At 50.4% G+C, this 27083-nt stretch overlaps 1 protein-coding gene across 1 annotated transcript; it reads right to left on the reverse strand.

The window, feature by feature from the left end:
• Positions 1 to 270: 270 nt before the first annotated feature.
• GDF10 (growth differentiation factor 10) lies at positions 271 to 12099 on the reverse strand. The gene is made up of 3 exons (XM_047762069.1): positions 11468 to 12099; positions 3434 to 4359; positions 271 to 1229 (listed from the first exon to the last, which is right to left on the reverse strand). The coding sequence occupies exons 1-3, from the start codon at positions 11775 to 11777 to the stop codon at positions 1038 to 1040; spliced, it is 1428 nt and encodes a 475-aa protein (XP_047618025.1). The 5' UTR covers positions 11778 to 12099; the 3' UTR covers positions 271 to 1037.
• Between the last annotated feature and the right edge of the window lie 14984 nt (positions 12100 to 27083).

Consider the following 27083-nt stretch of genomic DNA (forward strand, 5'->3'; position numbering starts at 1 on the left):
TAATTAGATGTGAGGAAGCTCCCTAAAGCCAATGGGCCTGCCTTGGCCATGTCTTGGCCTGGATGAGCCAAGGGTGGGGAACTGTGATGCAATCTGAGTGGGCAGGACCCTGGAAGGCTAGAGTCTGGAGCTCAGGATAGAGGTGGGAGAGTGTGGAAATGGCCTGTGAGGGACTCAGCTCCTAAAGAAGGCTGTGTCCCCAGCAGCCACCCAGATGTCATCCTTACACGTTGGGGGTCCATCCATTATTTTGGAATGGGTGACATTAAGTTTTTCAAGATAACACAGTCCCTTTAATTTATTAGCTTTCCATAAAAACACGTAACATACACAGTCTACAGTATAGAAAGTATAATTTACAAAAATATAAAATCTTGGTTATGTTTTAGTATTGCAACATATCATTGTATGTGTTACTTTAATAAGCATATTTAAACAATGCACACATAACCAGCATGATGACCTCTGCGGGGAATGGTGTCAACTGCCTCCTTCTTGTTTTCAAATAAAATATATATTAAGAAAAAGAAACCAACATTGGTTATATGTGCATACTGTATGTATAAAAGCTTTTGCAGTGGATTTTGACAGGAAACATCCCTTTATACCATTATTTCAGCCCTGTTTTCCAGCATCCCTATGTGGCCCGATGTGTTTTAAACTGATTGCTTAAACAGAGGTTCTTTCTATGTGAAGGGAGCAAGTGTCCTCAGTTCAGGTTATGAGAGGATGGTCACAAAACACTGTGGATGTGTCCAGTTTTCAGGCCTTCAGAGCAGAGGGGATGGGCTGTGGGCAACCATCAGGCCAGGTTAATCCCCAGATCCCTTCAGAGGATTTGGACCGTCGATGAGGGGATGGCGTCACTAGCAATGACAGACCGCAGAACGATGCCCCAGGAGACGGATGGCTGCCCGTGAGCCCTGTCCTGCCTTTGCAGCTGCACCCTGAGTCAAGTGCTCACTCCAGTAGATTTTGAGAATGCTTCCCTGCTGGGCGGGGGTGGGGAGCTCCCTTCCACTCCAGAGCGGCTGGTCTTACCGGCAGGCGCAGGTCTCCACAGACATGTTGGGGTACACCTTCAGAACCACATTTCGGTTCTCATCCAGGAAGAGGACCCCAAGAGAATTCATCTTGTCGGGAACGCAGCAAGGCTCCGGGATGCCCGGGACAATGCCCACGGCCCTGACGATGCTCTGGATGGTGGCATGGTTGGATGGGCGGACGATCTGCAAGTCAGAAAAGAACATGGTCGCCTCGGTGCTCTGCCCACCCTGCAGTCCTCACCTTACCACCAAGCTGCCCGCACGCTTTTGACTGAGGTCGCAGAAAAGGCATCGATCTAGAAGGAAAGGTGAAATCCCAGAGTTGGGTACACATTTCCTCCGGAGTCAGTCATGAACTGAGTCCTGGAGATGTTTGCAAAAGGCTTTCCTGCTCCTCCCTTGGGCTTCCCAGAGGGAAGGCACAACCCCAACGTGGCACTGGCCACTTGGGGGCATCTGCGCATCACACATCCCCAAGGATCACCTGGAACTGGGTGGGAGCTCCAGAAGGAGGGCTGGAGGGGAAGCCCTGTGGTTCTGCCTGAGGCCACAGCTGCCCACACTTCACAGTCTGGGGAACACGCTTGCCACATGACTACGTTTTCAGCGCTGCAAGGGGAGGCCTGCAGGCCCATGTGTGCCTCAGTGTGACAGAGCTGGAAACTTAAGAGTTCCCAGGCAGGTCTGACTCCTTGATGTCAGGCGCTGTTTTACTTGCATCACCCCATTTTGTCATTGTATCAACCTTTTGGGGTGGGTATGACTTTAATTTTACTGGTGCGGAAACTGAGGCTTGAAATGACTAACTTGAGCAAGAGCCCTCAGTGAGAAAGTAGTCTGGATTGGAAATCAAGCTCGCTGGGCTCACACCAACTCTCTTCCCCTCCCTCCCCAGGCAGCCTCGCACATCCAGAGGAGTCTGGGTCCAGCCACAAACACAGAGAGTGCCGTTCCTTAAGCTCCTCTCATGAGATGAACCGGACCGCATCACAGGCGCTTCAGCTCATTGTTGGCCAAAGAGTTTTACACACAGAGTGCACTGGCGAGAATTCTCCTCCCGGGGTGGGGAGGTGGGGAGGAGAGTGAGGCAGGGACTCCAGCATTTGGGGAGTTGAGGCTGGTGTCTGGGAAGGTGGGAAGACAGTGGGGCCGGCAGACTGATAAGGTAAGTGCAGGGTCAGCCAGCAGAAGCCCTGCATCTGTGCATCTGCCTGTGATGGGCTCTTCAGCAGACGCCTGTCTCTCTCCCCGGCAACTCCCTTCCTCTCTCCTGCATATGCTAGGGCTTTCAGGAGAAGCCTCTTAATTCCCAAACAGGTTAATGCGGCCCCACAACTGGGTCTGGGATTTCCCAGCTGGCTGATTTATTTACATTCACAGTGGATTTACGCACTGACTTCCTTTCTTGGAAGGGAAGGCATGACCTGGAACTCGGCAGAGGAGCTAAGTAGGAGGAAAGTGTGTGCTCTGCGCCGAGGTCAACATCAGCTGGCAGCCGGCCCACCATGGTTCGGGGCGTGGGGAGATGGATGGACAGAGCCACAGAGCAGCCTGGAGGGAAGGTGAGCCTCTGAAAACCCAGGCCAGTGCAATGAATAAAGCAGCTCCATGCTGTGTGTCCTGCAGACTTATTTGTAATGAGAGCTAGTTATCTTGTGTGTCTCTGCCCTGGGTTGCTGGGGGCCAGGGAGGAGGGGAATCACATCAGGAAGCCACCAAGGACAGCTTGGTGCTGGTCACAGACACCAATGCCCTGAGGTCCAGGCCAGGGTTTCTATGGGTGCCTTGGTGAGGAGGGAACTTCAGAGACCTGACCTATGTGCAGGGGGGCAGTGTCTACTCAACCTCTATAGTTTTTGCTATGCAGGAACACACATCTAAGGAGATGGATCTTCTGAACTGCAAAACAAGGAAATGTTCTGATTTAAAATTCAAATTCAGATCCTCTTGTGTAGCCCTGGGAACTCTATCTGGTCACTTATGATGGAGCATGATAATGTGAGAAAAAAGAATCTATACATGTATGTGTAACTGGGTCACCATGCTGTACAGTATAAAAATTGACAGAATACTGTAAACCAGCTATAATGAAAAAAAAATCATTATATAAAAAATAAATAAATAAACAATAAAAAAATAAAATTCAAATTCAATCAAGGCAACACTTCCAAAAGCACAGCCAGATTGCATCCATCTGCGGGCCTCACCCATAGAATTTGGCCTCTCTGTCTACCTATTCCCTGCCTTGAGTAGATGGAAGGTGTTATTACGCCTACCTACAGATAGGAAACAGAGTCATAAGGAAAAGGGGCTTGCCAGCAGGGGCAGAGCTGAGTGTGACAATTAGCTCAGGGGCAGAACGCAGTGGGGTAACTCACACACCCTACCTTGGGCATGGGGAATTCACAGGCTCCTGAGCAGTAATAGGCATCGAAGGACTTGGGTGAGATGATCCATTCATTCCACCCAATGTCTGCAAAATCCACCTTCAGATACCTCCGAGAGCAGACTCGAGGCTCATCCCATTGCTTCCTCCGGGCTTTCTGCATCGTCTTCTCATCAAAGTCCAGCACCTGTGAGGAGGCCATGAACACGTCCTGGTCCTTCTTCCTGCGGTCCTTGCGTCCTGGCCGTGGCTTCAGTGCACGGAAGGGGTTGGGCCACAGCTCGTGCTTGTGGTAGTGCTGGGTGTGGGGGGCGTGGGCCGGCCTCTCATCCAGCCCTGGCAGCTCATTGTCCTGGAGGGGCCCAGTGGCCTGTGTGGCCCGACGCACACGGGGGTCCGCAGAGCTGTTGGGGGATGCGCCGGGCTCTGGGTCCCCAGCCTGGAAGGGGTCATATCTCTGCAGTGTCACGGCCACGCTGTTGGGCTCTGAGATGGCCAGGTCATTGGCGTAGATGAGAATGTACGGCGCGTGGGGGCTGGGCCTGGGTACCCCTGGGTCCTTGTCTCCAGAATCTAACTGGGCAGACAGGAGAAGCTCACCATCTCGGCGGGCGGCCTTGACGATGGGGGAGATGTCCTTGACCTGCCACAGGCCCCGAGGTGGGGGCGGCAAGGTCATGGCTCCACGGAGCAGCCCCTGTGTAGCTGTGTTCTGGGAGAGGCTGCGGAAGAGCAAGTGCTGACGTGCAGGTGGACCCAGGGGCAGCAGGCGGCATGATGCATTCTTGGCCCGCTGCTTGCATGGTATCTCACGTGCCCGGGGCAACCGTGGCTCCGAGTAAAAATGGAATGTGGCTGTGAGGATCATTTCTGAGTCCTGCATGGAAGTCAGGTTGAAGAAATACACAGCCTTCTGGTTGACCACTTCTACGAGGGAAGGACAGACCATAGACTGTTAGGCAGTTTCCTGGGGAGGCCCCATAGCCATAGGGTTTCCCATCCAGGGAGTGGAGGAGGAAGTCCCACTGAGGGAACACTTCCAGGCCAACTAGGCTTTCCTTATCTCATGTAATCCTCACATTGAACTGATGAGGGCACCTTTGCTATTTTCAGTGACAGGATGAGGATAAAGGATTGAGGTCAGAGAGGTTAGGGATTGTCCCTATCCCATTAAAAAGAAAGGAAGAGAAAAGGTAGCAGACAGGGTAGGTGCTCAGGCCTGCTGGACCCTGCAGCCCCCATTCCTGCCCCTGCACACCAATGTCCTTCACCCACGAGATGAGGTGGAATCAGATGTTCAGTATGGTCTGGGTTTGGTCTGAGCCCTGCTGACAGCATCTCCCCTGAATTGGCACAGCCCTCTATTTTAGGGACATTACATGGAGTCCTTCTTCCAAATGAAGTAAAATAAGGGGAGTGTCCCCTACTTCCCTGCATTCTGAGTGCCTTCTGAGGGAAACTGGGCTTAAGAGCACAGCCATCTGGGCGTCTGCTATTTATTCTGCCCATGGCTTTTTAAGCTTGTTCTACAAAGAAAGAGCGATATCAGGGTTATATCAGTTCATTCAACAAAATCTCCAAAATCCAAGCTTCTCTCCAGAGGCCCAACTTATGACAAGGACCAGGATGACTCAAACATCACATCTGCAGCCCTGGAGCTTTCAACAATTCTCTCCTTCTCTCTTGGTTCTACCAGGAGTACCCCAGGGCCCCAGGGCAGAACACCATTGTCTGTAGCCCCAGGAAGCTTCCCTGAACTCTGGCAGCCTGAGTTCTGTGAATAGCAAACCCTCTCCAGGGTTCGGAGGGGAAGGAGGCATCATTCCCAAGGACTCCTGGTAATGCTGCAGACAAGCAAGAGCGCAAAGCTTCCAGGTGGGCTGCCTCTCTCCTTCTGCTCTATTTCCTTCTGTCAAGTGTCCATCTGCTGGGTGAAGCTGAGAGAGGTTCAGGGTTCCCAAGAGCAGGAGTATGTGTGTGTGTGTGTGTGTGTGTGTGTGTGTGTGTGTTTGTGTGTGTGTGCACGTGCGCGTGTGTGCATACGCACACGGGCATGCATGGACAATGGTCTCTCCAATGGGTGTGCTCCAGGGTCACAGTTTCTCTGACACTTGCATCCACAGGAACAGCTGGGAATTTTTTTTTAACCCAAATCATCATTTTAAGGTTATTTGCATCTATTGGAAAGAAGGCATAATTCAACTGGGAGTTTTCATGTCCTTTTAAGGGACTACAAGAGAGAGGAAGGAAGGAAAAGTTGGAGGGCAGGATAAATGCCAGTCAAAGCTTAGGTGACACTATAGACCCTACCTTAACTAATTCTCAGAACAAAACCACAGAGAGGTGTGGTGGCCTCTTAACATGCCCACATTTAAGGAAAAGAACATGGGTCTTGATGTACATTTAAACTTGGCTTCTCCAAACCCTGAGGCCTTTAGTGTCATGCCAATCCTGCATTTCCCAAACCTTACAGATCACTGCCTTCCTTCCCTGGAGACACTGGTTCAGAGAGTCTGGGACAATAGGGCCCAGGAATTCATATTTCAACCAGCATCCTAGGGGACTCTCACCATCAGGGAATTGGGAGGAGCAACGAAGGGTTATGTATCTGCAACATCTGGGGTTGACTGTGGGTGGGTTGCAAGTTCACCAACAAGGCAGCCCTTGCCCCCAAGCTAGGAAAGGCTCTAGGAACCAAGCTCCTGGGCCCCAATGGGACCATACCTTGCTCATTTGCCTCAGCAGGACAAGAGAATCTCAATCTCACGTGAATGCTTGGAGGATTAAATAAATAACATGTGCAATGTGCCAGACACAAAGGGGGATCCCCCAATTGTGGTTCCTGCCACTTTCATCTAAAGAACCAAGGCTGGCAGAGCAAGCTCCTCCTACACCAATCTGCACCCCTCTCACTCAGTGATACAGCTAACACAGCAGAAAAGTGTTTTTCTTTTAATCAATTAAAGTCTTAAATCCAGTGTTCTGCTAACAAGTTCTTTGACAGAGAACACTTAAGAAGCTCTAGGATCGACATTTTTGACTCTTTCTAAAGAGCCGGCCCTTCATTGCAGGATGCAAGCATCTCTGGTCTGGAAACCTATGGCTCTTGGTGAGAAGGAAAATGGTAGACTGGGGGAAGACAGATAGGGATCCCCAGAGAAAAACACCTTGGCTCCCCTTCCAGTGACAAGGGAAAGGATGAGAAGGGACATAAAGTACAACTGTGACCACCAAGGCAGAGACAGCAAACTTGGCTTGAAGTGGCCCAAGGAAGGTGCTGGAAGGACCACCTCCAGGGTAGCAAGACACCTGCAGAGAGGAATGGGGTGACCTGCCCTGGAGGTTATTTCTGCACAAGGTTCAGGTGGGGGATGGCAAGTGCTGTCCGTCCCTTAGAATGCAGAAACCACGGAGAGCACGTGCAGGGACTCGGGAGGGGAGGAATCTTGGACATCAGATGGCCAGATCAATTCCACTCAGGACAGGAGGCTTTTATCCATTTAGCTTGAAGGCCTTTGGCCATAGGGAGCTCGCCCCTCCCTAGGCAGCCTGCTGTGTGAAGACCTTCCCTGCTGAAAACTGTGGAAGCGGAGATGGGTCACCCCATCCCTGCTCTCTGATAATGCCTGCATGCCTGCAATGCAGGGGGCTCCAGGCTATGGCTGAGAGAAGGGGCACCTACCTGGAGCCTCCCAGCTTGGATGAGCACAGGCTACAAAAGGGAATCTCCAAAGAGAAGTCACTGTTTCCTATGAACCATGCTGGCGCTTGCAGCTCCTGTCTCCTGATCAGCTAGAAAAGATCCTTCTTTCCGCCCTCTCCCTCCTACTGTTCCTCATTCCCCTCCTTCTCTGCTCCCTGCTTCTCTCCCTTTTCCCAATAAACATTTGGGAAACTCCTACTCTGGGCTAAATGCTGGGCCAATCGGAGTCCTAGAAAAGGTGGTCAGAGTTGCTCAGAGGAGTTCAGCCTGGGAATAAGGCAGATGGTAATTGTGGGGACTCCCATTTGCAGTGCCCATCACAGCTTCCCACAGCACTGGCCAAGTGAGGCTGCCTGTGTGCTGGGTGCCTTCAACCTCAGGTCACCATCCCGCTCAGAGCCCTGAAATAAAACTCAACCCCTTACCAAGGTCCTATTTGATCTGGCCTGCCTACTTTCCCAGTTCCATCTACTCCTCTCACCCCCATCTCTGCCCACGTCACCCTGGTCTTCATATCCTTCCAATAGGAAGTTCCCATCTCAGGGCTTTGTCCCAGTTTCTCCTTTTTCCACCAACATTTCTCCTCCAAGAATCACCCATGTCTCCTTTGCTGCTGAAGCAGCATGCCCGACAAGGGGTACCACTGGCTCCCTTGGCGGGAGGAGCAGCCCCATCACTCTGCCCTGGGCTTCATCTGTCTTCACATCACCTTGGGACACCCTGTTTTGCTAGGCTAAAGATGTAAGCACCAACATAATTAGCTGAAGGAAGGAAGAGGTGGGCCAGCCAGTGGTACTGCAGAGCAGGGAAGAGAACTAATTTGTAGTGAGTGTCTATTTTAAAGCAGGCTCTAGAGTCAGGGTTTAAGCCCTGTTTCATCCCTGACTAGCTCTGTGGCATTAGGCAAGTCATAATAGAACCTCTCTGTGCCTCAATTTCCTCATCTGGAAATTGAGGGCTGAATATGTGTGTGTGCATCTTGAAGCTGTTAGATCATCTCTGCACAGCTCTCAGCAAAATGCCTGGCACCCAGCACACGCTGAGAACACACTGGTCGAGTGGTGTCACAAGCTACTGCTACACTCAGGGCACCACACCCCTTGTGCCCAACAGAGGCATTGCCACCTGTCCACCCTCTCCAGGAGGCACCTGAGAATTTTCATGGCTTCTTCCACCTCCTGCATCCAATCAATATCATTTCCTGTTGGTATTGCATGCTGTTTCTTCACAGCCACCCTCAACTCTTTATCCTCCCACCACTGTCTTTGCCCACAGCCTGACCTCGACTGCCACCATGACCCCAGGGCACTGTCACCCTCATATCATGCTCATGCTTCACAAGACAATAATCTATTACAGATGAAGGGCTAATATCCTTAATATATGCATCAGTAAGAAAAAGGCCAGAACCCCCTGGGGATGAAGCGATTTTCACAGGAATAATTGCAAATGGCCAAAAGGCATGAAAAATATTTCAGGATGATCAGTAATGGAAAAACAAAAACCCAGTAACTTCAAATGAGGATACAACAAATTTTGCCTGTATGTTGAATTGTGTGTGTGTGTGTGTGTGTATTCCATGAAAATATTAACTCTGGTTATGTCTGGGTTATGATTGGGGATGATTTCTTTTATTTACTATATATTCTATAATTTCTGGATAAGTATCATTTCTTTTATAATCTTTTTTTCTCTCCTACCTCTTTTCTTTTTCTCGTCTCTTTTCTCCCTCCCTGCTGAAATCTAGCACCAGAGCTGAAGCCCCCATATCTGTGTTTCATCCATAAAATGAGGGGTCCCTGCCCAGGCTCACACCTTCTCACAGCTGGATTACTGGGTCATGAAACCAGCACTTCTGAGGGCTGATGAGGGTCTGGGTATGAACCAACTTAAGTGAGTCAAGGAAGGGGATCAAAAACCAAGCTGCCTGGGCCTACTCATTGCCAGGCACAAACCACATCTCATCCTGTTGGATCTTCACCTCCTCATTCTGTGCAGAGAAATCGATGCTCACTAAGGTAAAGTGATGTGTGCCATAGCACACATCCAGTAGCAAGTGGAGCTGTCAAACAGCTCCAAACAAGAGTGTTGGATTTGTCAGACAGTCCCAGACCAGTCCAGCATAATTCTGATCTCCCAGGATGGTCCGTTCCACTCTCTGTTTCCTAAGTCCTGGGCTCATTCTGATGGAAGTTAGGGGAAGGAGCTAGCAATGAGAACAGCATGAGCCTGGCAGATGGACAGCAGCTATGAACAACAGCTCCCCCTCCCCAGCCTCAGTTTCCTTATGTGTAAAATGAGAGGGCTGGAGTGTTGCTAAGTGTTGCTTCACTGTTACTTGTACCACCATCAGTCTGTGAAAACAGAAATCAGACTGTGCACCGCCATACCTGGGCCTGCAATGACACGGTGGGCTCAATGGGTTTACTTACCTCATTGTAGCTGTGACCTTGTCCGCCTTGCTTTCCTCAACTGCAAGGCTTTAGGGACTGTGTTAATGGATGCAAGGTCAAGTCTACACTCATAGGAACCCAACTGCTTTGTACTCCAGGGAAACAGGATGTGCCGACACCTAACCTGGCCAGTGCTGGGGTCCGGGCTTACACATACCAGCTCCTGTCATCTTTCCTGCATGCCCATAGGGAAGATACTGCCATGATCTGTCCATTTTGTAGATGAGTAGATCTAAGTCCGCAGAGCTTCAGCAATTTGCCCAAGATCATGGCCATGCTGGAAGATCCTTGAGTAGCTTAATAATGATGCTCCAAGAAATGGGCCCCAAGAGGTGAATAAAAAGTACCAGAGAGGGAGTTCCCATCGTGGCACAGTGGGAACGAGTCTGACTAGGAACCACGAGGTTGTGGGTTCGATCTCTGGCCTCGCTCAGTGGGTTAAGGATCCGGCATTGCTGTGAGCTGTGGTGGTATAGGTCATAGATGAAGCTCAGATCTGGTGCTGCTATGGCTGTGGTGTAGGCTGGAAGCTGTAGCTCTGATTAGACCCCTAGCCTGGGAACCTCCATGTGCCGTGGGTGTGGCCCTGAAAAGACAAAAGAAAAAAAATTACCAGGGAGGGTGGAATTAGGTCCAGTTGGCCTAGAACCCCGGGAACACTGACCTAATGAGTCTGCCTGACAGAGGATGGGGGAAGGGGCCTCTCTGTGGCTGAGTTCCCAGTACATATTTACATGAATCAGGCTCCTGTGCCTAGCTCTGAGGCCACAGATGTTACCTCATGTCACACAGCCAGTGATCAACAGGGAGGTGGCAGATCTCACTCCAGGCTCTCTGGTCCTGATGTTGGGTTTGTTCCCTTCTACCTCAGAAGGAGGTCCTATAGACCAGTGGTCTTTCTCCTGATGAATGGCCTCCTCCTTTACAGGGGCTGCAGGGGACCCTTACCCACATCTTCGGCAATGGCATTCCAACACCATGAGTAGCTTCCAGGACAACCAGGGTCTTTCCTTCGCCCTTGCCACCAGGCTACCTCCTCTCTGCTCACCCAGGGCTGGCAGAGGTGGCCCAGCCCAAGTGGGCAGACAGCTGTGGCTGGATTCTAAAGTGCTCTCAGAAGCAGGGCAAGGAGGGCAAAGCAAGTGCTCTCTGTCCAACTCTGTTCAAGGTGTGGTGAGAGGGGAAAAGATCTGCCCAGGAGGGGTAAAGGCAGGAGAGGGGTTGGGAACCCCTATTGCCCAAACTTCTAGACCTTTCCTCAAATACCCATCATCTGAGCATTTCCTGCTAGTGTCCAGCAGGCCTCAGTCCCATGCACCCAAGGCTGGGCGCCTAGGGCCCTTCTCAGTCCACTCTGCTCCTCCAACCACTACATCTGCTAACTGTCCCAGCTAGAGATGCACACCCCTGCCTGGGCCCTGTGCCTGGCACTTTCATCAGGGCTGCGTTATACCCACCTGCTGGGCTCTCCTCAGTGTCTCCCTCACGCGTCAAGAGCTAACACAACTGACCTCTATGGCACGGTCCCCCGACCCCTGCCACACACACACACACCATGAGCTCCCCAGCCCAGTTCCATCTCCGCCCCGTGCTTAAAGCCTTGTGGATGGTGTGTTTCTGTGTCCATAAAGTGTGACACCCTTCCAGACTTGGTGGTACCCCAGGGGCAGACACTCTGTCAATCTGTGCCACTTTGATGTCTCCATTGAAGGCTCAGGGCCTGGCACAGACTGTTCAAGGTATAATAGTTAATGAAAGAATGAATGGACTAGTCAATGAATAGAAGAAACAGGAAGAGTGGAGGTGCAGGGGTGGGAGGACGGACAAGTGAGGAACCGCAACGATGAAGAGAAAGGGCTCCAGGGCCGCTTCTACTTACCTAGCCGCGCCCGGAAGCTGCGGACCGTGTTGCCCCCACCGGGCCGCGCGCCCCTTCGGCTGTATTTCTCATAAAGCCGGAGCATGTGGACAGCGACCATGTCCTGAGCTCCAGGTCCCACAGTTGCGGCCGTGTCCCCCGGAGACCGCTGGGGGTCCTTGTCCCCCGCTAGGCTGTCGGCGGCCATGGGCGCGGCGGACCAAGCGGGGGCTGTGTGGCTGCCGCCCGCGTCCCGGAGCAGCAAAAGCAGCGGCAGCAGCAGCAGTAGGGAACCTGGTTCCGGCCTGGTCCAAGCGGGGCCAAGGGCCATGATGAGTGGCAGAGGTGAGTTGGCCGGAGCTGAGGAGGGGGAGGAGGGAAAGCGAGCGAGGGCGCACAGGAGGCTGAGAACAGACCCTGAGGCCGGAGGGCGCGCAGGCAACCCCGACAAGAGGGGTCTGCGGGATACCGAGATCCGCGCGGGGCGCAGGGCAGAGCTGGGCGCGCAGCCGGGCGCACGATACGGCCAGCGGTCACGGCAGTCCGGAGCTTCGCAGAGCGGAGCCTAGCTCTAGCCCGCGCGCTGCCTCGGCTGACTGCCGGCGAAACTTTGCAGCCCCAGGCGCGCTGGGCTCGGAGGGTTTGAGGGGCGGGGCGGGGCGGGGCGGCGGGCAGCGCTCTCGGGGGGGACCGGCTTCGCGCCCCGGACCTCTCCGGGGCTGCAGCGGACACGGCAGTCCCTGGCCCTGCCGCGGTTTGCGTGCGCCAGAGAGTGGCGGCGTGCGCGCGCTGGGGTGAGCGCCCGAGTGTGCGCTCGGGAGTGTGGGGGGCGTGGGCGTGGGCGAGCGCGTTCCCTGCTCCCCGGCGGAGAGCCGGAGACCCGGCCCGGCTCCTGTGTGTTGGCGCCTCAGACGGGCTGGGGCTGCGCGGGGGCTGGACGGCCTTTAGAGGAGGGCCCTCCTGCCGGGTTGCCCTTGCAATGGCATGTGATGACTGTGTAGTTGCAAGATGACAGCTCCCCCATGAGGACCCGAGGGAGGAATGTGTGCGCCCAGTTGTCTCTGAGCCAGTGTGTGTCCAAAATGCAAGAGTGAGGGGAACAGGAGCCCTCCCAGGGCAGCCTTTGAAAAGAAAAACCCCAACACTAAAGCTCAACCAACCCAGGGCAAATGGAACAAGATCCTGATTAAAATTCGGAATTAGTCGATTAACTGACCCTTTATTTGGCGACAATGATTCCAGTTGTTGAAGAAACACATCAAAGGTGCTTATTAATCTTTGGGCATGTAGCCATCAGAGTTGTCCTGAAAAAAGGACATGGTTTTAAACTGTTTTACAAAACGTTTTAAAGCTTCAGGACAGGAAAAGAAAAAGCTTGGCTTTCCTAACAACAGCTCATAGTGAAGTGAGGGTGCAGTGAATCCTTGGCCCACAACCTCTCAGTTTAGCCTCAGGGCAGAAGGTCCTGAACTTCATCTTGCCTTTAGCAGGGTTTCTTGTCCATGCATTGAATTTCGGGGCATCTGTAAACTTGGATGGGGAAAAAATTATGCCTTAATTTCCACTAATCTGACACTTAGCATTTCATAATATTAAAAATGCATGTAAGCAACAAAGTGGTATTAACCATACCTGTGACTTTGTCACCAATTGCCACCACCCACAGATATTTTCATATCACAGTTGTCCTATCATATTTCAGATTTTTCAAAATATCACTGTTGTTCATCCTTATTCTGAAATTAAAGTAGTAAAGCCTGCTGCTGGTTATTTAATGAGTTAATTAAAAGTCACATATATTACTATGTTGCAAAGTTGTTTTAAGAAACATTTTTATAACTCTACTTTAATGTAAGTGACTTCCTCTGTAACCCTGCATACTAACAACTTTTTTTGAGAAAGGGTCTATAGGTTTCCTTAGGCTGAGGTAGGGGTTCAGGGCCCACGCAAAAGGTTTAGGGACCCTTCTCAGGGAAGGAAAGGACCTCTTTGAACCCATATTCTTCCAGCAAGACCCAGGACATGTCTATACTACATTTCTAAGGACTATTTGCAAACTTTCCAACACGCTGTTCCCTTTACTTGGTAACTTTGGGCTCCCTGAGCCAAAAGAGTTACTTTTCTTGGAGGGCTCACAATGCAATAATTGAAAAATTGCTGGGGAAAGCTTCCGTTCAGTGTGTAAAACGCCACACATTTGTAATTTTTAAAAATCTTGCAGTGTCAAATTAGAGGCCATGCTATTGAAAGCTTTGGAATGTGTCAGACCTGTAGCTTTTGGAAAACCATAGAGAAGCGTTTTATTTCTTTTGATAACCAGCTCATATCATGTTCAACTTTCCGGGATAGTATAGCTCCCGTTTGTACAGTGAAACAGTTTGCAAAAATGGTTTGCCTGGAGGTGAGATGACCAGTCGCAGTCTTGGACTTGATGAATCTCTCCTCGTAAATGAACCACACCAACTTTTACTGCTCCCTTCCCCCATCCCCACCCCCACTTCCCTCCTTCTCCATGTGCCCCTCACTTCCCCTCTGCCCCCCTCTCCTCTTCTCCCCCAGAATGCCTCTGACCTGTACCGGCTGGGGGTAACCTCTGCTCATGGGTAGTTTTGTCTCTGCTGGGGCCGTACACAATCGAGGCCTGTGAAAAGGAGGGTGAGTCCGCAGGAGGCCGGGACAAGCTGGGCTATTCGGGATCTGTGTCCATTAAAGCCTCCTTGCTCTCCTTAACTCATTCCCGCTCCATTCAAGGCAGCCCGAGGGTCAGGCTTTAGCCGGCACTAAAACCTGTAGGGTACAGATTCTCTGACATTGTTGGGAAAGAATTAAGGCATCAGCCAGGGACGGCTAATATTTCTTGCCTCATTTTATTGCTGAACAGCGGGACTGTAAAGTCTTGAACACTGGAGCACTATGGCCCCCTTTCATGTAGCCGAGATGATGGGATAAAAATGTGTTTGGTGAAGCAATTCAGATTACCACCGGGTCACATCCTCGCTGGCTCCCAGCACCGCTTGCAAACAACGTCGCTAGGACAAGAAACAATCGCCGTGCGACTTCAGCTCATGCAGAACAGTGTTCCTAGCGTGGAAATGAGGCTAATTGTAGAGCTTGCCAGTGAGAATGTTTTGTTTTTAATCGCTTAGGCTGCGGCTCAAAATAAGAGTTGAGATGGCGGATGGTGGATTCAAGTCCTGAGAGCTGTGATTTCTTGCTGCTTCTTACTGAAAGCATCCCAGTCCCCAGAGCATCCAATGCTATTTTTTTTTTTTTTACCAGGGGCTCTGAGGTCTTGAACTTGCTGTCAGGGGTAGTGATGCTCTCTAGGATGTTGAGAGGTTGCTGGGGGGTCCACGGTCTTCCAGGCCTGTCTGCCACTCGCCCTGGAGTAACAGGGTTTTTAGACTCAGAAAACCCTGAGGAAGGAGTGAAGAGGCTCTGTAGTTGTGCCATTCTATGTCTGAGTAGAGGAGAAATCAAACTCTGGGCAGGCTGGGAAGCAAGCTCATTAGGTTTCATTAGGAACCTCACTCCAAGTAAACCCCAAAGGAAATACTCCTGAGTAGTGGTTTCATGGTATTGTCCAGTTACCTTGTGGTAGAGTCAGTTTTTGGATCTAAGTAGCTCTGTCACCCCCGGTTAACCACAGCACCTCTTTGGAACCCAAGCCTCTGGCTGTTTAAATGAGAAGGCTCACCTCCCGGCTGTTTCAGGTCCAACGTGCTACGCCTGAGGTCTGTGGCCTCATGTCAACCCGTTCTTCAAAATAAGAACGTCTCCATGAACGTTTGGAGTCAACTGGGATGAGGTGCGTGTCCTTATTTTCACCCCTACCTAACCGTATGGCCCCAGGTGCATTACTTGACTTTGCTGGGCCTTGGTTTTTTCAACTCTAAAATGGGGTGGGGGGAGACAAGTGTAAGATATTCAGAGGACCATTGGTAAAGGTTTTAACATGAGCTGATACTAAATAGCACTGATCCTTGTCAACTCCTCTTTTTGTTTATCGTGTGTTCAAAAGAGGGTGTAGCCTCTTTAAAGTGGATCCAGACTCTGGGAGGTTTGGTGAGAAGTTTAGCCTGGTCGTTCCTTGCTCCAACAGAGGAAATGTATTTCTTCGTGCACAGTGCCAAGAGCTGGGAAGAAAAGGAAGAGGGAAGAGATCGTTTCCTTGTCTAGGAAGTCGTAGACCTCTCCCAATGCACCTTTATCATCCATATCTGTGGGTCCCCGTCCAGAGATAAGGGCGGGTGATTCATGCCTCTTTATCTAGATCTCCAGCTCTTGGCCCTTAGGACAAAAGAAATGAGAGCAAATCCCTCTTCCCTTTTGGGGCATGAGCTGTGAAAAAGCGAGCGGCTGGAGGGTTTGCTGGGGCGCTAGAGACAAGAATCCCAGGGCCTCCCCCAGGCCGCCAGGCCCCAGTGTAATAAATCTGTGAAATAACAAGCATAAAAGACTTTATAATCAATGACAGATTTTATTTTTGCTCTGGCAAAATCCATCCATGGAGTTAACATTTTATAGGGAAATAACTACCCACTTTGTGACTCCTCCTCAGCCCATATTCTCTTTCTGAAAGTTGGGAAAAACTCAGAGAATCAAAGTCAGCTCCTTGGAGAACCGTGGCAGGAGAAAGCATGACTTTCCCTGGGCGGGAACCCAACTCTCCCGTTACTTCCTAGGGTGGCTCGGGCCATTCATTTCTGTTTTGCTAAAATACCCGTGACATGTGAATAAACCAGGATTACAGAACATTGTCTCAGCCAGTAATCTGAGCCGGCATGGGCTCTGGTTTGATGAAATATGGTGCTCTCTGAGCAAACATGGGAATTGGTATTACTTCTCGTTAAAGCTGAACAGTGGGACTATTTAGAGCTGATGCATGAATGCTGCACTGTGGGGAGTGACAATTTGAAGGGAGCCGATTTGGGGGAGGGGGCAGTGGTGTGTGTGAGTTGGCCAAAGCAAGTTAAGAGTCAGTGGGAGTGGGGGTGGAGGGGGAGGCCAAAGCGACACTTTAGAAATTAGGACCCCTTTGGGGCTGTGCAATCTCCTTACAACCCCCAAATAATCTTCCTCAAGACTTTGCAGGAGGGACAAAGCCTGACGTCCTTGTGCTGGCATTTAAGCCCTCATTATCTGGCTCGTCTATCTCCGTCTGCATTGGTAAAGCCTCTCTCCAATCTCTTTCTTTCTGTCAGTCTTCTAGTGCCCCAGAATTCAGAAGTGTCCATATGCTCTCAGTGCACAGCCCTCCTGCTGGGCTTCCCTACAGGCAGGCTGTGGTGCACCACCCAGTATCCCTTCCAGGACCCAGGCTCTCATTGACCCATCTGCCAGGATAGTCATTTGTTGATGGCTTATAGCTGAGTTCCCCCTACACTCTCCACAGATTGCCTCACCCAAAGCTGTCTCCCTCCCCAGGGCAACCCAAATGCAGTGTGGACACCCTGAAAGATGCCTTGCCACAAGGCAGGACTGTTCTGTAGGACGATCTGTCTCTAGGACTCCCTACATCTCTGCTGAAGACTTTGTTGCAGCCGCATTGCATTCAGCTTCTCACTCTGACCAGTCCTGGTTCCCATAATCTCTCACTCATAAACCTCTGTATGCATATTTCTATCTCAGAGTCAGTTTCCTGAGACCACTGACTTCAGACAGTCACTGCCAGGAGTGATGTGAGGAATGGATTTAAAGCTGGGATCTGGAGGCTGAGTTGTGGACCGCCCACTAGCAAAGAGGACTCTGTGACTAGTATAGCTAGAGTCACCCTAGCTCTTGGCATATATGGTATGAGCTGTTGGGTTCAATATCACCAATATTAAAGGTTCAGGGGAAGTGGTCATTATAAAGGCAATGGAAGTGGCTGGCTCTTGTTGAATGAATCAGAGTCATGGGAGGTAGATAATGAAAGGTTGAGGGTGATTAATCACTAATTTAAGACAAAGTGTGCAAGCCAGAGGGCCTTCTTGGCAGGACATAAAGAGACCTCCATCTCTTGCAGTGGGTGCAGCTGAGGATCATGCCCAGAACTTAAATTCGAAGGTAGTTGAGCTTCAGAGATGGTTGAATTCTCAACCCCAGCAAGTCTTATGCCCAAATCAAGGCACTGGTTGGGAAGGAGTGGGTCCCTGAGTCTTGAGATGGGGGCATCTTGGTTGATGTACAAGAACCTTAAAACCCTATATCTTCTTACACGCTCTGAGCATGGAAAGTGTCCCCTCTCTCTTGCTTGAAGATGATGCAGACGTAACCTGTGTCCTTCTTCTGATCTATTCAAATCTCCCTTCTCGGCTGCCAAATGAAAACTGAGGTCATGGCACCATATAACCCAGTTGAAGAAGTGCTGGGCCCACTAAGGGGGAAAGGTTCTATAGATTTGAGTGTCTTAGTACAGACTCAGCATGCACCAGGAGGACACTGGAGATTACGATTGGGACCAGATCCTGAGGTGGTGTGGGCGGGATTGAGGAGGCCAGGATATATAGTTGGATAAGGGAGAGTTTATCAAACAAATGCACTGTCCCATAATGCAGGATTTATACCCAGGCAAGAGCCCCAGTAAATGGGGCTAATATGGGTTGGCTTTTGGACAGCTGAAAAAAGCAACAGCCTACACTAAGTAAAATATCAATGCCAAAATTGCATGGTGAAAAATAGAGGAAGAGATGAAAGTTTCAGAGGACATCTGGAGATGAATTTGTATATAGGGCCAGAATACCATGAGCCTATATATTCCCAAAAAAGGGCTCAGAGGACTCTCCACTTACCAGAGTGACAAGAAATTCAGTGGTGGGTAGGGCATCAACATCATGAAAAGCTCAGTGATGGTCATTCTCTGTGGGCTCAGGCTTGGGGTAGGGGATGTTACTGCTGAGCTGGGATCCCCGGCAGAGATGGGATAAAAGGAGCCCCTGCTAGTGGAACCCTTGACTGTTTAAGTTAAGGTGAACACAATTATCCAAAAAAGAGGCACAACCGGAGTGCAGCCAGGACGCCGAACTCACATTAGAGCTGTGGAGGTACTTAACAGAACACGGGAGTCCCTAGGGGACGAATAGACAGGCAGCCGACAAGATTGCTGCTCCATTTGTACAATCAAAATGAGAATGTGGATGGATGAATGAGGCTGGGGGCAGCCACCCCAATAAAATTCACACTCTCTTGCCCAGTTTCTGGACCTGAGCCTGTTCTTAGGCCTGGACACATTGACCAGAAAGGCTAGGTCTTCTCTTCCCAGAAAGAAGGAGCCCGCAACAGCACAGCAAGGGTAATTGGTGATGATTCCCCATCCTTCCTCAAAGGGACCTATGACCATTTACTCAAAGTACAGCTATACCTGAGGAAAGGGGAACATCCAGATGCTTCAAGGATACATGGATACAAGGTCCAAATTGATACCAATCCTGGGTGCCCAAAGCATCATTAACCACCTGTTAGAGTTGAGATTTATGGGGGCTAGGTAATAAATGGATTCAGGTCCAGGTCCAGCTCATTGAGCCCATGGTCTCAACCAGTAGCCATTTCTCCAAACCTCAAATGTATAGCTGGAGTAAACATCATTGGTAGCTGCCAGAACTTTTGCAAGTCAAAGCTTGCAGGGTAAGAGTTACCGTGGTAAGAGAGTCCAAGTGGGAAGCTCTGAAACCACTCCCTCCTACCTGCCCAAGCCAGGTTAAGGAAAGAAAAAAAAGATCAAAATCAGTATTTTGTCCCAGCAAATGGCAGAAATGAGGATATCCTTACAAAACCAGACTGATGCATGTTATATGGGAACACTGAGAGAATTTTGCATATGTAATCAAGGCTCCAAATCAGCTGATTTTGAGATAATCAAAAGGGAGATGGTCCTGGGTGGGCCCAACTTAATCAGATGAAAGACTTTAAAGGGAGGTCTGGGCCCTTCATGTGACTTCTGCTGGCCTCCAAGAAGTGAGCCGCCTGCTGAGAGGGCCCCAGGGAACCGCAGGGACCTCAAGGAGTGGCAGCATCCCAGCTGAAAGCCAGCAGGAAAGTGGGGACCTCAGTCCTGCAACCACAAGGTGCTGGGAAGAGGAACTCAAGCTCCAGAAAGGCCTGCATAGCAGCCTGTGAGATGCTGACTTGAAGACCCAGCTAAGCCACACTGGACTCCAGCCCCATGGAAGCAGTGAACTAATACATGTGTGTTATTTGTAGCTGCCGAATGTGCAATAATTTGTCATGAAGTAAGAGCAAACCAACACAGCAGCTTTGGCAGATAGCAGCGGAATGAGCGACGAAGCTGAGTGACTCTCCATTGACTAGATTTCTCGCTGGAAAATATCACTGCCTTTTCTCTCTTTTCTGACTGCAGCTGCTGGTTGATCCCCTTGTTTTTGGCTGTCCTTGGCTCATGCTACTGTCCTTGGATCATCATAGGGCTTGGTGACCAACCGTGTCCATTAACCCTTCCTGTTTGCAGCACCGAAAGTCCTGCAGGTAGTTCTTAGATCTGGCACTGCACTAAATGCTACGGGAACATCAGTTCTGCTTTCCTCCTCTCCCACCGTGGCTCTTTCACAGGGAATGATGTCCCCACACATCTCCATTTTTATCTTCCAGATTTCCCCAGGCTGTTCTGTGGAGAAGAGCTCCTTGGCCTGCTGGTTCTGACCCCAGGGAAGATTGCAGGCTCTGGGCATCCTCCTCTGTGTGCTGGACTCACCCTTCGCTCCCCTGCCACCCCCTGCTGCTCTGGCGCATCCTAGGAGGATCCAGACCCTGCTGTGGCCATGAACTGCTACCCATCCAACCCCAGCCCTGGATCCCCCTCTGTTCATGCAGATATTCACTCAGGCCTGCCTGACCTGGGACAAAGGTGCCGATGAAAACTGCCAGTCCCCAGAGTACCCTCTGTCCTCACCTCCCTGCTCCTGCCCTGTCAGGGCATCTTGCCATCGCCTGCCTTTCCCAGCTCTGCTCCATCCCTTCCTCCTCTGGATGCCATATTACTTCTCAAGGGCACCCTCTATTCATGACAACACCCATGAGGCCCTTTCCCACCATTTAGCTAATTTCAGGAAAGAGAAATAGTTTGGTGGTCTGGCCATGGGGAGTACTGGGTGAAACCAGATGGGGAGGGCTGGACTGAGAAGGCAACTGGACTGCCAGGCTACAGGTTGGCGTCTTCTGTGGACCCAGGAGCTCTGTGGAGGGTTGCAGGAGGGGCTGGAAGGGGAGGGGCTCAGGAGATTGGCTGGAGAGAGGCTGGGCCTGGGGCTGCCCCCACCCCAGAGTTAAGGGTAGAGGCTACCCTTGCCTCTACCTGCTACAGGCCTTTGACAGCAGACTTCCTGTCCTCCTATGTCTGTGGTGCCTGCTGAGGGCTGCAGATGCTTTGTGTGACACCAGGATGCCAGGTCCCCAGCCTCTGCCACTTCTCCTACTACTAAGGCTGAGTCGACCAACAGAGTTAAAGCCAAGTCCTTGCAAAGCAAACTAGACTACGATCCATTCTTCTTCGGCGGATTTGCCAGTGGTGCCCTTGTCCCAGATTCACATTAATCAGGTTAATATTTTATGAAGGATAGTTTCACCCTGATTTTCTTTTTGGTGAGCATTTGTTTTTACCCAACCCAGAATTCTAGTATACATTGAATTTGCCTACTTCAGGTAAGACTCATCAGATGTGGTTCTTCTCAATATCTGTTGCATTGTGTGGCTTGTTACTTTTGCCTGCTTTTTTTTTTTGGTCTTTTACCTGAGGCATATGGAAGTTCTCAGGCAAGGGGTCAAATCAGAGCAGCAGCTGCTGGCCACAGCCCCAGCCCTAGCAACACCAGATCTGAGCCACATCCACTGTCTACGCCACAGCTCACGGCAATGCAGGATCCTTAACCCACTGAGCGGGGCCAGGGATGGAACCCGAAACATCATAGATACTAGTTGGATTCTTAACCCTCTGAGCAACAAAGGGAACTCCTACTTTTGCCCACTTGTGTATAAGATGAAGACTGGTGTTTGTCCCTGCTTGCGGGGGTGCCCTCTGTGACCAGGAACTCTGGATCCATTACCACACATTAGTCCCCCAAACCCAAGTCAGTGTCAGATTGCAAAGCAGAGTCAATTTAGATTTGCTGAAAAAAGATATTTGCTTATTTATTCTAAATATACTTAAACCTCACTTAAAGAAAACATGGAAAATAGAAAAAGCAGAGGTTAAAAAGAATTCTCTATTTTTGTACCACCCAAACTCACTGTCAATAGATTACTCAATTCTCGTCCATTCTTACTCTATGAATGTCTTTTGTTTTCAAACAGTTGACATCATTCTGTTGTGAGCCGCACGGGAAGTCCTAGTTGACACCATTCTGAATTCACATGCTTAGACTTTCTTTTTTGTCACTAAACTTTGGAGCATAAACATTTCTTTATATCACAAAAAAACTTTACAAAAGCATATTTTAATAGATTGCCTATTTCATTGGCTAACTTTACCATGGTTCAGTTAACCAATATTGTCTTATTGATTATTCCAATTTTTCCTATGATAAACAATACCAAAAGGTACTTGCTGTGTAATAAATACTTTTCCATATTTAAAATGATTGTGACTTTTGCAAATAATTTGCAAGATAATATCAAAAATGGATTTCCAGAAAAGAAATTATTTGATTGAAGAGTATGAGTATTTACAGAGCTTCTGTGCATATTTCTAACTGCTATGGGGTAAAATTCTTACTGAGTTTAATTTTTTTAATGTCTCGAGTTTTACATTTTTTTATAACATCAAGTCTGTTTCTTCCGATACTATTTATACCTCTGCGCTTTATTACATCCCCTTCCACAAATTCAATATTCAGTTATAATTTCTTCCTGTGATGTTTATTTGATTTCATTTTTATTATTATAAATGTTGTTATGCCTGCCTATTTGGTCTAGGTGGGATTTCTTTGGCCAACTGTGTGAGGTGAGGTGGCTAGGCTCTGATTGCTGGCTTCTAACTTGCCTGGGCATCAAAGTTAGGAATACACTCACCTCCCCAGCCACATTCACTCCTCTGAACCCAATGGTCAACTTGTGCATCCTTCCAGCTGAAGCAGAGGGGCTTCCTTTCTGGGTTGTAAGGATATGTAAGATTCTCTGATGTTTAATGGAGCCCTCAGGCAGGGCTGTGCTGTGGAAGGGGTGACCCCACACTCCACATCCTCCCTGAGTGGCACTCTCTGCATCCTTGCACCCCAGATTCATTCTGGGGTTCCCAGAGATCCCTGGGCAGCCTGGCTGCCCCACCCCCTGCCACCATCCCAGGCAGCCACTTGGCCAGCATGGGTCTGGTCCCAGGTGCAGATGACAAGAGATTGGAAGAGGTGCCAGGATATTCCTCAAGGGCAGCTCAGGGAGGTACTGGCCTTGCTTTTGCCTTCATCCCAGTCCAGGTTGCAGCATCCCAGTCCTGTTCCCAGACACTCACTGCATCCAGTGGGATTTGGAGATTTTTCCCTTTCCAACATCCACTTGACAATGTTTCCTGAGGGTCTCTGATGAGCCCTGAGACAGGTGGTTCTCAGAATGCAGAAAGAGCATTCCATTTCCAAGAAGTGGGAGCAGGGTGGGGTGGATCATAAGATGAGGATGGAGAGGTGGGTGTGGAGCATGGGGTGATGGAAGAGCTCTCCCTGGGAAACCCTAACTGAGCCTGGGTGGAGAGGTCTAGGAGGGCTTCCTGGAGGAGGTGGTGACTGGGCCAAGAAGGAAACAGCACAGGGCAAGAAGGAAAGGTGTTCCAGGTCAAGGGAGTGTCCAGAGTCAGAGAGAGAGAACATACCTGGTTTTTCCAGGAACTGCAAGTAAGGTGGAAGGCAAGAATACCTCTGCTTGCAGATCCTTCCCTTAGCCAGCAGGACCACTGAGTTAACCATTAGGAGAGAAGGAAGAGGCATGTGGCATTTGCTAAAGCAGAGAAGTAAATTTGTAGGGCAGCTCAGAGAAACACAAAGACCATTCATGGGTAGTGGCATGGGGCTGGGGGTCTTCCCTGTAGGCAAGGAGTGAACCTTGTGAGCAGGAGACAGGTCCAAGCTTGCCATTTGTCCCCTTCCTGAAACCCCTCACCCTTCCGGGGTGATTCTGGAAACAACAGCTCTCTACTCTCACTGAGAAGGGGGTCTGGCTTCCTGTAGACCCTAAGGTGCTTCTATACAGTCTGGTCTGTGGCGGGGAGTAGGCAGGGAAAGTGGCCATCCCCAGCAGACAGCAAGGGGTGGAGGATTAGCCTCTGCCTGCCTGGCTGCATGACCTTGGATGACCTTCCCCTTCCCAAGCACAGTGTCTGAATCTGCTGTAATATTCACCTTGCTTGGTGGAGCCCAAGGCTTAAACATCATTCTTTCAATCACTTTGCTGATGCCAGGTCTCTCCCCTCCCCCAGAGTCAGGGGCCAGCCAGGTGGTTTTCTTCAAACTGGCCATCACAGCTTTGCTGTGGCTACACCCTGTGCCTAGGTGCCAGGCATCTGGGGACCCTGTATAACCTGGTGCCGCTGTGTCCGGACCCTTGCCGTCTGTCTTGGCTGGTCTTGGAGGCTCTCTGGAGCCAGCAGAGGCACCGGAGGGCTGGCAGGCGGCTTTTATGTGCCTAGTTAGGGTTTTATGGTGTGGCCCTGCAGGTCTGTGTCTGCCTCGGAGTGCGGGTGGCTGGGGGGCGTCTGTGCTCCTGGCTGAGCCTGCCCCAAAAGCAGAGGCTGGGGGCCACCCCAGCAGGCCCACCCCAGGGACCACACCCCGAGACCCAGCCACAGAACAGGGGGTCTGGGCCCTCCCGGCTAGAGATTTCCTTTCCTGAAATGCCTGTTTCCATTAGTTCACAAAAGGGCTGGGCTGAGCCGGGAGGGGCGAGCAGGGGCGGGGGGCGGCTGGGGGACGACGTGGGGTCTGAAGGCAGAGACAGGTCCCTGGGAGCCTGGGGTTGGCGGGAGCTCCAGGGCCGCAAGCGTTTCAGAGCAGGAAGGTGTGACCGACCTTTCAGCCAGGTCCCTCCAGTCCCTGCCAGGGCCTGTTATAGGCCCTGAGAACACAGACCCGCCATAGCAGTGTCCTGGCCTGTGAGCCTGTGTTCTCCTGGAGGTAAGAGAAGAGCTGGAAGCAGGGCCAACTGGGGACCTGTGACAATGGGGGTCAGGGGCCTGACTGGGGAGAAGAGACTGGAAGAGATCTGATGAAATTTGCAATCATATTAAATACATCAGAAGAGCTGTTTCTGGGGGCTCGGGACTGGGGACTGAGGATGGCGGGGAAAACAAACCAGCCCAGAAGAGGGGCTTGCGGGGACCAATGGCGGACTCTGAATTGAAGAATTTCATTAACTTAAATTTGTCTTTCTAAAGTCAAAACACAATATCGAATTAAAATCCAACCAAAATTGATTGGAAACTGGGTTCAAGGTACATGTGAGTGTGAGGGCTGGGGGGTGGGACAGTCACTTGAGAGCTTTCTAAGTAGTCTGGTCACATGGGGACCTGGCCTTTCCTTGGGGGACCCAAATGTCTGTTCATCTTCTCCTGGGCAGATCAGGAGTACCCTGCCTCCTACCTGGGAAGGGGCAGGTGTGGCTGTGAGGGTGGAGGAAGTGGAGGGGGAAGGGGCTGAGAAAAGGAGGCTTCCTCTCTTGAAAGTCACTATATCCGCCTTCCCAGTGAGGAAGTAACTTAACAGAGACTGCTATCCCTGAACAGTAACTGCTATCCCTGAATTCAAAGCTGTTTCTTCTCTGATTCCCCAGAAGGAACATTGTGTGTTTTCTTGGGGCACCTGGCTATGCTGCCTGGAGAAAGGATGGGAGAATATAACCTCCTTGTTCAGAGTGTCCACAAAACCTCTGTTTTCAGTCCCACTCCTGGCCTCCCTTTCCTAGATCCTGGCACCTCCAACTCTAGATTCTTTAGAGTGTTTCATTGGGATGAATTAGCTGACTTCTTAAAACCTGCCTTACTGCAAGCTGAACTTTCACCTTTCTAACTTCCCCAAGTTCTGCTGACATCTCTAATCTGTTGCCATTTTTATTTTCAGTCTTTCTTCTACGAGTTTATGGCTTTACTGTTACTGGAATTTTAAGTGGACACGATGCCACTTCTACCCACCATATTTGATTGAAATTGACATACTGCTATTCCCCTGGGCCCCGATTTTCTCCCTAATGTGGGGATAATGGTACCAGATCAAGTGAGCTCCTGGCATCAGCAAGGTGCGGGGAGGCAGGGTGGGATTTGAAAGTAAACATTCTGCATTTGCATCCCAGCCCCAGCACACAGTAAATGAGTTTGACCGAGACTCTCACTCTTTCTGAACCTCAGTTTCTCCAGTAGTAAAAAAGATGTTAATCCCACCCCTTCCCAACCTTGCAGGGGAATGGGAGGTGCTCATTGTATGTTAATTTCCTTCCCTAAGGGCCATGTAACCCAGGATTTTCAGCACCACTGTGGAGAAACGTGTTAGGGGTCTCAGTCATGTCTGTGATCCGACTGAGTGTCCATGGCAGAGTCTGGTGAGGTTTCATCCAGGTGGGTTCTCTGCCAGCTCTTCCTCCACCCTGCGCAGGTGCAGAGGTAGATTCCACACCCACAATTTGAACTCTGGAGCCACTGGCAGATTTCAAGCAGGAGGTAGACTTGTCTCTATGTTGAAAATCATGGGTCTGAGCACCATGGAGAGCAGGAGGAAGGAACAAGGACCTCCTTTCTTCTATGTGTCATGGAGGTGTTAGAGGGTGGGAGTGGTGGGAGTGGTGGTGTTGTATGTGGTCCGCTGGCTGGCAATTGATGACAGAGCTTGCAGGTAGAAAGTAGGAGTAATTTGAACTCGGGAGATTCCAGGTATTCTAGAAACATTCCACCATCCAAAAGAAGTGGTACATGAGGTTCCGAATATCCATGTTCCCTGGGTCATTTTACTGATGGACTTTATTCATGGGAGCAGTGGTCCTCAGGTCACCAGGATGCCAGTGGTGAGTGTCATAGACTCCGGCCTGGTTCTACAAGGAATCCAGCCACCTGCCCTTGCTCCAAGCCTCAGTTTCTCCACCTGTAAGAGGAGCAAGCGCACAGCATGAAGACTCATGTGCACAGCTCAAAAGACCTCATTCCCAGGGGCCCTATCATCCACCAAAGTCTTGAGCTGTCCCATTTGGAAACACTTGAGTCTTCATATTGGTCAATAGGAGATTTTGTAGCTAATCATATTGCTGTTTGTTCTTAATCCCTTAAGAGACAGATGTTCTTGTTGGGACCACGATACTGTTTTTGCCCAAGTCTGTGGGGTCCGGAAGCACACCCAGCTGAAGGACAATAACATCCTCTTTTGGTGGGGGTAACAGGAAAATAAGAGTGGTGGTTAAGAAACACAAAGACGTGTGCCAAGTCTTGCCATGCATGAGTCATTTCATCACTCCTCTGGTACAATGAGGGTCAGGGTCTCTGGTCCTGGCAAATGGGACACATGTGGCAATTGTGTCTCTCTGTCCTGGGGCCAGACCCATGGGAAGAGTGAGGAAATCTTTCATTCTGTGACAACTAGCATGAGAAGAGGAGACAGAGTTGAGTGTCAGGGGATCAAGAAGGCATGGTCAGTCCACACTCTGTGTCTGTCCATCTATGATCTGTGTCAGGGGACACCAGGAA

This window comes from Phacochoerus africanus, chromosome 15 (assembly GCF_016906955.1).
Source record: "Phacochoerus africanus isolate WHEZ1 chromosome 15, ROS_Pafr_v1, whole genome shotgun sequence".
NCBI lineage: Eukaryota > Metazoa > Chordata > Mammalia > Artiodactyla > Suidae > Phacochoerus > Phacochoerus africanus.

What these genes read in the sequence shown, in the direction of transcription:
- GDF10 (XM_047762069.1), bottom strand. Translation starts at nt 11,777, where the DNA reads ATGGCCCTTGGCCCCGCTTGGACCAGGCCGGAACCAGGTTCCCTACTG. An exon ending in CAGCTTCCGGGCGCGGCTAG is followed by an intron (nt 4,360 to 11,467) that starts GTAAGTAGAAGC and finishes CTTCCCTCGTAG; the next exon opens with AAGTGGTCAACCAGAAGGCT. An exon ending in GTGAATTCCCCATGCCCAAG is followed by an intron (nt 1,230 to 3,433) that starts GTAGGGTGTGTG and finishes TCTGACTTGCAG; the next exon opens with ATCGTCCGCCCATCCAACCA.